Source organism: Merops nubicus, unplaced genomic scaffold (assembly GCF_000691845.1).
Source record: "Merops nubicus isolate BGI_N331 unplaced genomic scaffold, ASM69184v1 scaffold20677, whole genome shotgun sequence".
Lineage (NCBI taxonomy): Eukaryota > Metazoa > Chordata > Aves > Coraciiformes > Meropidae > Merops > Merops nubicus.
This window is the reverse complement of record NW_008622531.1, coordinates 8,145-16,880: the sequence shown is the minus strand read 5'-3', so window position 1 is coordinate 16,880 and position 8,736 is coordinate 8,145. Positions and strand designations below refer to the sequence as shown.

General features: G+C 43.0%; 1 protein-coding gene across 1 annotated transcript in view; it reads left to right on the top strand.

The window, feature by feature from the left end:
* Nucleotides 1–6,565, top strand: part of LOC103777284 (tudor domain-containing protein 6-like) — a gene marked incomplete at its 5' end in the record, with an annotated part of 10,756 nt that extends 4,191 nt beyond the window's left edge. The window contains 4 exons of the mRNA XM_008944832.1: nucleotides 1–2,125; nucleotides 2,522–2,640; nucleotides 3,751–3,840; nucleotides 6,536–6,565. The exon at nucleotides 1–2,125 is cut by the window's left edge and continues 4,191 nt beyond it. Coding sequence (XP_008943080.1) covers nucleotides 1–2,125; nucleotides 2,522–2,640; nucleotides 3,751–3,840; nucleotides 6,536–6,565 — 2,364 coding nt within the window. The remainder of the gene's footprint in view (nucleotides 2,126–2,521; nucleotides 2,641–3,750; nucleotides 3,841–6,535) is intronic.
* Nucleotides 6,566–8,736: the final 2,171 nt, after the last annotated feature.

Here is an 8,736-nt window from a genome sequence, read left to right as displayed (position 1 = left end):
AGGGAAAGACCTTGTTCAAGAGAAATACTTGGTAGAAGAGAGAATGGTGACCTGAAAACTGTGTCTAAGCCTCTGCCTCCCCAGGCACAAAATGAAGCTTCCTGTGTAAGTGACAGTAAATCTTTTATCTGGAAGTTTCCAGAGGCAGGTCAGACTTTAAAAATTTATGTCACAGTGGCAGATGGTCCAGAATACTTTTGGAGTCACAGTGCTGATACAGAGGACTTGAACTACATAGAGGAAAAAATAGAGGAAGCTGAAAACCTTGGGCTAAACTCCTTGAACGATTGCAGTTCTTATATTAAAAGTGGTGATATTTGTCTAGCACAATATAGCCAAGATGGAAAGTTCTACAGAGCACAAGTCAGCAGTGTAAAAGGTGACAACATAGTTGTTAGACATGTGGATTATGGAATTGAGGAAGCTGTTAGCATGATGATGATCAGACAGATTCCATGTGAATTGCTCAAAGTACCTAATCGAGCATTTGCTTGCTGTCTGTCAGGTTTTAATTCTTCAGAGGGCTCATGGCTTAGTGAGGCAAAAGAGAAATTTTGTGATATGACCAAAGACCTCTTATTAGAAGCTGAAGTAATAGAAACTCGGGAAGATCAAACTTTTAAAATCCCTCTGTCTGTTGTCAAGCTGGAAGTTTCTGGCAAGAGTATTAATGAGGAGATGAAATCTTTCTGGAAGGCTGACGAAGGAACTGGTGACATTGCTTTCTCAAACCTTGAGAACCCCCTGAAGGAAAATGGATGTTCAAACGGTGATACGGGTCTTTGTCTCGAAAGAGAAACTACTGCTGTTTGTGGATTAGCTCCAGAAGAAAGTGAAAGTGTTTTGGTTTCTTCTGAACCTTTCCTGGGTGTAACTTCTGAGCATTTAAATAGTGTAGAAGTGAATGTGACAGTGGGAGCTGCTGAGTTTATGTCTGGGAAGGCTGATGATGGATGTGAAACTGCTGAACATCAAAGCAACTGGGGTAAAGACCTACCTCTGTCTGAAGGAGGGAGTGAGGATGTGTTACTAGAACCAACGAGAAGCTGCAGTCTTTGTGTTTTGGAGGGTGAAGTGAAAGAATTATCTGAAGTACTGTTTCGAGAGGATGCTGAGCTGAAAGCAGAGCTGGCAGGCAGTGTGCCAGCAGCCAGTGTTTTCCCAGGAGACAAACCAGAGCTGCAGAGACTGCCAGTGCATCAGGTACAGTCTTCAGGAGATGAAACGGGGACAGTAGGAGTGGATCAGTTACAAACGTACCCGTCGTATGACGATCTGAGAGCATTCATACTAGAGCTGGAGGCACTTCCAGCCCAGTCCTCCTTTGAGGAAGAAAAGGAAGGGCTGGAAACGGAGTCACCTGAAATGCAGACAGCTTCGGGCAGTGAGGCAAGAGAGAAAGTGCTGGAACAGGACTTGTTTGAGCTGCCAGTTGTGAGTGAGGAGACAAGGGATTCGGGAGCTCTGAAATTTCTTGAAAGCTTACCATTGCTTCATGAGAGAGAGAACTGGGAGTCTGCAGTTAGTGAGGGAGAGAAGGCAGTAGAGCCAATTCCAGCAGATGGTCAGCTTGCTTTAGGAGAGGAAGCAAAGAAACTGGAATTGAATTTGTCTGAAATTCATAAAGCAGAAGCTACAGAGGAAGATTGGCTAGAAGCAGAGCCTCCTTCCCTAAGGCTGTCTTCATCTGGTGACACACATGAGAAACAACAGCACCTGAAGACCCATGATGTGCTGTCAATGCTAGGTGTTGACATTGAGCAGCTTCTGGAACTGGTGCTGCATGAGGTGCAGCCATCTCAGGAAGAAAGGGAGGAAGACTTGTTAGGGTTGGAACATGGTGCCTGGCAAAGTTCTGCAAATAGTGGAAGCCAATTCTCATTTCTTACGAAAGACTTTACAAATCAGAGGCCTGTTTGCACTGTAAAATTACATGACTCCAGAGTTGAGAAACGTGAGGAGTGGCAGGAGAAAGATGACTCTTATGTGGAAGAGTGGATGACTCAAGACATGACTGACTCACTTAAAGAATGTAGAAATCCACGTGTGCAGACTTCAGACTGTAAGCCTGGGGATGAAGAAGTAGGAAAAAAGCATAATGAGAACTTGGCTGGCTGTAGTGCAGGTAAAGTGTCTGGTTGTAAGGAGTTCAATAATCAGTGGTGTGCACATTCAAGCATGAGAACAGCTTTCTTGTAGAAACCTAATTTTTATTCCTTTACAAGTTACTATAATAGTGCTAACATCAATATGCTTTGGGCTAAGGACATCAGACACAAGTGTAGCATCTCATGGGTAATGTGACACTAAAAACAACCAATCTTATTTTGAGAGGTTGATGCTTTTGTGATTGGAAATCTATTTCTGAACATGAAATGCATGTTCAGAAAATAAATATTTGGAAATGAAAAATTTATCTAAGTAGTTTGGAGGGAAGTATGGGGGCAGGGCCTGGGGGGGTTGTGCTTGTGTTTTGTTCTCTTTTATTCCTTTTTTCACTGATATGTCACCATTTCTGTAGAGCACAGTGAGTACACTTGTAAACTGAAGGGCTTTGCTGTCGGTTCCGAGTGTGTGGTGTGGACCTCTCTGAAGTGGTGCAAGGCTCGCATCTTGGAGGTATCTGAAAGAGGTACCAGGGTAAGTATGGTTTGAATACTCCTTCTGCTTTCTTAAGATTTGGTCCTTCTTTGGTATTGCTCCAAACTTTGAATATTTTACACAAGTCTATTACAGAATTTAAGGCTTAGTATTGCAAAGGCTGATTCTGGACTTAGAGGCTATATGGAAACAGCCATGGCTTGAACTAAGTCAATGCTGTATGTCAACACTTGATATTCCTTTCACATCTCATCTCCCTATGTTGACTGGGCAGGCTGAAGGATCTGGCTCCAGCTTGAGAAACACTTTTATGTGTGTGGTGCTTCCTGGCCTACAAGTTAACGTTTTGTTATGGAGCCATGTTACCATTAAATGCTCATGGAACTTGACATTTTACAGATATTTTGAGAAGTTACTGATAGAACAGCAGAAACTTAAAGAATAAACAAAGTAACCTAAGGAAGAAACATAAATTATACCATAATCAGTAATGAATACATAACTGTTCCTACTTCAGTGGTGTGTGTGTGTATTGATTTAGTGGTTGGTGGGAACTGACTTTAACAGTAGAGTCTAATCTAATGGGCTGCCTTGTTCTAGGGCTGTTGAAGCTGTGGGATATATGAGAAGTCTTCCCTCAGTTCAGGGGGAGTGTGTGTATGTACACATATGCACAGACACTGTGTTTACATAAGTTGCAGGTCTTTTAAATTTAATTTAAGGCTGCAAATCCAAAAGATCGTTTTATGAAAGTAACTTTTCAGAATATGGAATGCCTGAGATCACGGCAGGCTGCTCTTCTGCTAGTAGATTCCTTGGCTGTCTAAAGCTAAACTCAGCTGTGTTCAGACAAGTGTCCATGTTGGGCATGTGCTGATGTCCCTGATCAGCAGTTTCCTACTTGTTCTCATCTAGTAGATGTTTTGTAGCCTTCCTCTCACCATACTTGGGTTAGAAGACCAGGGGAGCCTTGAGCAGATTCAGTAGCAGTATGTAGCTTTATTAGAGGTTAACTTGCTCTTCCTTGCAAGATCCAGACCGAACCTTCTCAAAGGCAGGAAGTCCTCAGCTGGGTCTGTGTGTTGCTATGTCTTGTTTGCTGAGTGTGCTCTCTGCTGTGCTGTATACAATTTGTCTCTGTCTGCACAGGTCTTGAATCTCGCCAGTGGCAGTGAAGAGATTGTGGATCCTGAGAATGTCTGGAACTGTATTCCTGACTGGGCTATCAGATCATCTGAGGTATGGTGGTGTGGTAGTGGACTGGGCAGGACAGTACTGATTTTTAGAAAGGGTGCTCTAAGTTGTTCCTGTGTCACCATGAGAATAGAAAGATTTCTTTAACACTTCATCTTGTCCTGCATTCTCTAATAGACCTCTGTGGAGACTGTAGAAATTTATATATATCTCTTATATAACTGATATCATTAACATAAACTATTTATATAAACTGACAGCCACTTGGCCTGAGGACTGTGAATTGAGTCAGGGAATAGATTAATAAAAACAGCTTGAAACATTGCGGGGAGGTTGCTATTAATCAATAACTGTAGAACAGTGCTGATGGCATGTGGCTTTTGGCAGATCGTGCTAGTAGAGCATGTAATGAACTGGTAAGTCATGAAAAATACTTTTGTTATGAAGTAAGTAGGAAATGATGGTAAGGTTTTCACCAGTGTTCTTCATGAGGTACCAGCAAATGAAAAACTCATGTCTGGAACCCAAAACTCAGGTTCTCGGCAGTGCAACTGATCATAACAACGAATTTTTACTTCATTCTTCACGTGCAGTTCTTGCATCCAGGTAAAAAGTGGGCAGAAGACTACTGTGAGGAGTTGTAAGGGGAAAACAGTGGTAAATGAGTGCAGCAGGGCTGATGGAAAAAGTTAGTCTAGTATTGAAAGGAAGCACCTCAGTGGAAAATAATCTTGGCAGTAGTGCCAGCTTCCTAACAGAATCCCCTGTTGCTTAGGGGATGCCTCCTGGAACAGAGAACTTGCAGTCTTCACCAGAGGAGCCCTTACTTCAAGGTAAGACTACCCTGAACCTCCCAGAGAGGTTGTGTACCTGGTGTCTGGATGCTATCTAATTTTCTAGAAAATGCTTTAGTTTAGAAAATACAGCTGAAACACTGTTTTGGGTTTTTTTGAGCTTATGTATTTACTATTAATACTGTTGTAATTTTCTTAATAGCATTAGCCTAAGTACTTTCAGTTTAATGGTGAATACATGCAATGACAGCTGCTGCTCTGTCTTGATGAGAAATCAGTTCACTATTGATAGAGAAGCTAGAGAAGTCAAGACTGAGAAGGGGATCTTATCAATGTCACTCAGTGTCTAAAGGGTGGGTCTCAGGAGGATGGGGCCACTCTCTTTTCAGTGGTGCCCAGTGACAGGACAAGGGGCATCAGGCACAAACTGGAACACAGGAAGTACCACTTAAACATAAGGAAAAACTGGTTCCTGTGAGGGTGCCAGAGCCTGGAACAGGCTGCCCAGAGAGGTTGTGGAGTCTCCATATCTGCAGACACTGAAAACCCACCTGGACACCATTCTGGGCAGCCTGCTGTAGGTGAACCTGTTTTGGCAGTGGGGTTGGACTAGATCTCCAGAGGTCCCTTCCAACACCTGCCATTCTGGGACAAGCTGGGAGGGTACCCCCAAGTTACAGATGGTGCTAGGGTTTTGAGTATTGGCCAGTAGCAAGCTCCTCCTGCTTGGATTTCTGCAGCAAGGTGAGCAACTGCTAGGCAGACTCTGCTAGGCCTTCTGGTTTGGGATTTGAGTGCCCCAGTCCCTTAACAGAGCTTGGTCTATCAATCTAAACCCATAATACCATCTTTGCTGTTGCAGGGGTAGTTTGAGAGTAGTACATGTACATTTTTCCTATTACCTTAACATTTTGAAGGGTTACTGGCAAACACCTATTCTGGGTACCAAAGAAAAAGTATAGGTTCTTTCTGATTAGATACAATTTCTATTATCTATGGAATCACAGAGCAGTTCTGATTGGAAGGGACCTTTGGAGGTACTCAAAGCAGTGTCAACTAGACAGGTTGCTTAAGACCTTCCTTTCAGGTGTGGGATCTATCCAAGGATGGAGACTCCAGAGCCTCTCTGGGCAACTTGCCCTTGTGTTTGACCCATGGTTGCCTGCTGGAGGCCGAGTTAAGCTTAAGTAGAGATGGTGTTTGTGTTTTCAGTGAATGAATGGGTAACTGTTTCAGCACAACTGCACTGAAAGCTGACTGGCCTGCAGGTTACAAATTGAAGTCTGTAACAAATCTAGTTACCTGTTAGGCATAAAAAAACCCCAACCCAATTAAAAGAAATACTAAACTGGTGAATATACAAATCCTCCCTCGATTACATTGCTCAAATGCAGCGTTACTTTTCATCTTGCTGTTTCTGATAATACTTTCTACAGTTTTTACTACTTCATTTTAGTGTCCCTCCCCAATTAGTGTTGCCAATTCTTATTGTCCAAACCTGCCCACTGTCTGTGTTGTTGAATACTGTGTGTGGCATTTGGGTATTCACCCTCTCAGCAGCCTCACAGAAATGGCGAGCGAGGGTCCCGCAGCCGTGTGGCACAGAACTGGATCTTGCTGCACACGTGGGCCACTGCCTGGAAAAGCAGCTTGAGCAGAAAGCACCAGATCCACAGAATGGAAAAACTCCTCTGGTGGCTTATTCTAAGCCCACTGAGGGGTGGAGTGGCTTGGACTTGTAACTGAAATCTGGGAGCACTGCCTGCTTCATCTTCATGGGCAGTTCCTGCTGTTTCAGCTGTTTATCCTTATATACAATACCTTTGCTTAGGTGGTGTCTTCCAATACAGCCCATTATGTTGATGACATTTAGACTTCAGATACTAATGCATTTCTGTGTGTTTATAGAAACATCTTGATGGGGCTCATCTCTTTATTCTCTGTAGAAGAGCAAACTGGCTGCAGCTCAGATTTAGCTGAAGATCCTCATGTCCTCCAGAGTTCCTGAGACCCAGTGACATGTTCACATGAAGCTGAACAAGTACCCGTGGACACAAACCTTCCCATGAAATGTGCTTTCATGGGAACAAGAGCACAAGCAAAGCACTGAGTGTTTCTCCTGCTGAGCAGATGGCTGTCAGTGCCACACTTCCCTGCCAAGGACTAGAGCTTGGTAGGACTGCTACTGGCAGCTTGGCTTCACAGGGCAGAACTTTCCTTACTTAAATAATAATCTGCCTCAACTGGGATTCCTCACTGAATGTCGTCATGCACCAATTTGTTTCCAGCTGTAGGTGGGAGGCTCTTGGACAAAAGTTTCTTGTGGGTTGCTGTATAGGCTACTGAGTCCTACAGTACTGCTGCCTGATACTTGTTTTTTGAAAAGTTACATTGTTAAGTGTGGTGGATTTTTTCTGTGTGGGTTCTTTTTTTCTCTAAGAAAAGTAGTGGGTTTTTTTTGGGGGGGGGGGAGGGGCAAGGAGGTTTTTTTTCTCCATAAGAGAACACAGTTGTCTTGGGTTGAAGTCTTGTATTTGGTACTGTTACAAAGCAGTGGAAGCTGGAATAAAACTTTGATTGGCATATGCTGATCAGTGTTTTTTGTGTTCATTAGCCCCAGTGCTGTGTGCACACTGAGCATCTTTCTTCAGCTCTACTCCTGTAGTTAGATGTAACTATGCACATGCTGCACTGTGAGCTGTGGTGGGTGCTCTGAAACATCAGAGTCACATACAAAACAGAACTTGTATTTATGACATGGCATTAATTGCACTAATGAAGATTTTCCCATAAGAAACAGATCTAGTTGAATGTTTTGCTGCTGTGTGTGTACAGTGTGGTCAAGGCTTCTCCTTAAAACACCTACAGCTTATCTCATGTTTCAGTCTACTCCTCCTGTGCTGAAAAGGGGTTTCTATTTTCCACTCCTGTTTCATGCTCCTGTGTAGCACAGCTTCTTGCTCCTCTTCAGAGGCTGTGGCTTTTTATTGCTGCTGTATTGTGTTAAGAACTCAAGATCTCTGCCAAGGCAATAGTCTGGCTGAGCATCACAATGCATCTGAAGTGTGTCAGTTCCCTTAACAGACACAGTACAAGATGGTAGGCTGGAGAGAATTTAATTAAATTCTGAAAGCCGGGTCTTAGATGTTGTTGCAATCTCATGTTAGGATCACAGATTATATGAATATTTAATTACACTGTTAACTGCTTTGTTCTGCTTGCTTCAGTTGGTTTTTTTTGTTACCTGATTTTGAAGCAAACAGAAGTAGTCCCCCTTTTGCAAGGCTTACTCATTTAGAAGTCACCTTTCCGTGCGGCAGCTTCAAAGAGTTTTGTTCTAAAAATCAAGAGTCTTCTTTAGCCCACCACAGTCAACTGCTTCTGCTGGCAGGTACAGACATTAGTGCCAGCACCTGGGCAAAGGTGAGTGCCTGGAGAGTATTAAAACTGTGAGAGACACCAAGATGATCAAGTGATGCCTACATATTTTCAAAGGGAGTAGTAGAAGTGACCTTCTCAGTGTTTTCATCTACAACAGTATGACTGAGTGCTATTGGTAACACAGGTGAACAAGACAGGCACTACTTTGAGCTTTGCCTAAGGGGAATTACAGTCACTGTAACCAGAATGACCATTTCAGCAGCTTTTGGAATGGAAACATCCTCTGAGTATGGCAGTAAACATCTCAAATGTAAGTGGATTAAGTTCTCATGAGAAGTCCTGTGCCTGAACAACTTTCTCTGCCTTGAATTATTTCCTGTAGCTTTTACTGTGACTCTTACTTGAAAAAAAAGACAGTTTTGAAGACCACCTTCCACTGGCATCTCTCTGACTAGAAGCAGCAAAAACCTGCTCCAGTCCTCTACTGTTGTCAGACCACAGCTGAAATGCTAAGTAGTTGAACAAGTTAAAGACTGGAGAGAGGGGAAAAAAAAAAAAAGGCAGCTTGCTTGACTTAAAGCTCAGTAAGCAAAACTGCAGTTGAATTTCTTGGAGCTTAGAATCAAGTTTGCAGAGAGAGATTAAGTCAAAACCAGAAAGAGTGTTTTAGATGCCATCAGGTGCCTAGAAGGCAGAAGTTACCCTGCTGCAGCATTTCAGAGAATCCCACTAGCTCATTTGAACTAAAACCTCTCTACATTTTCAT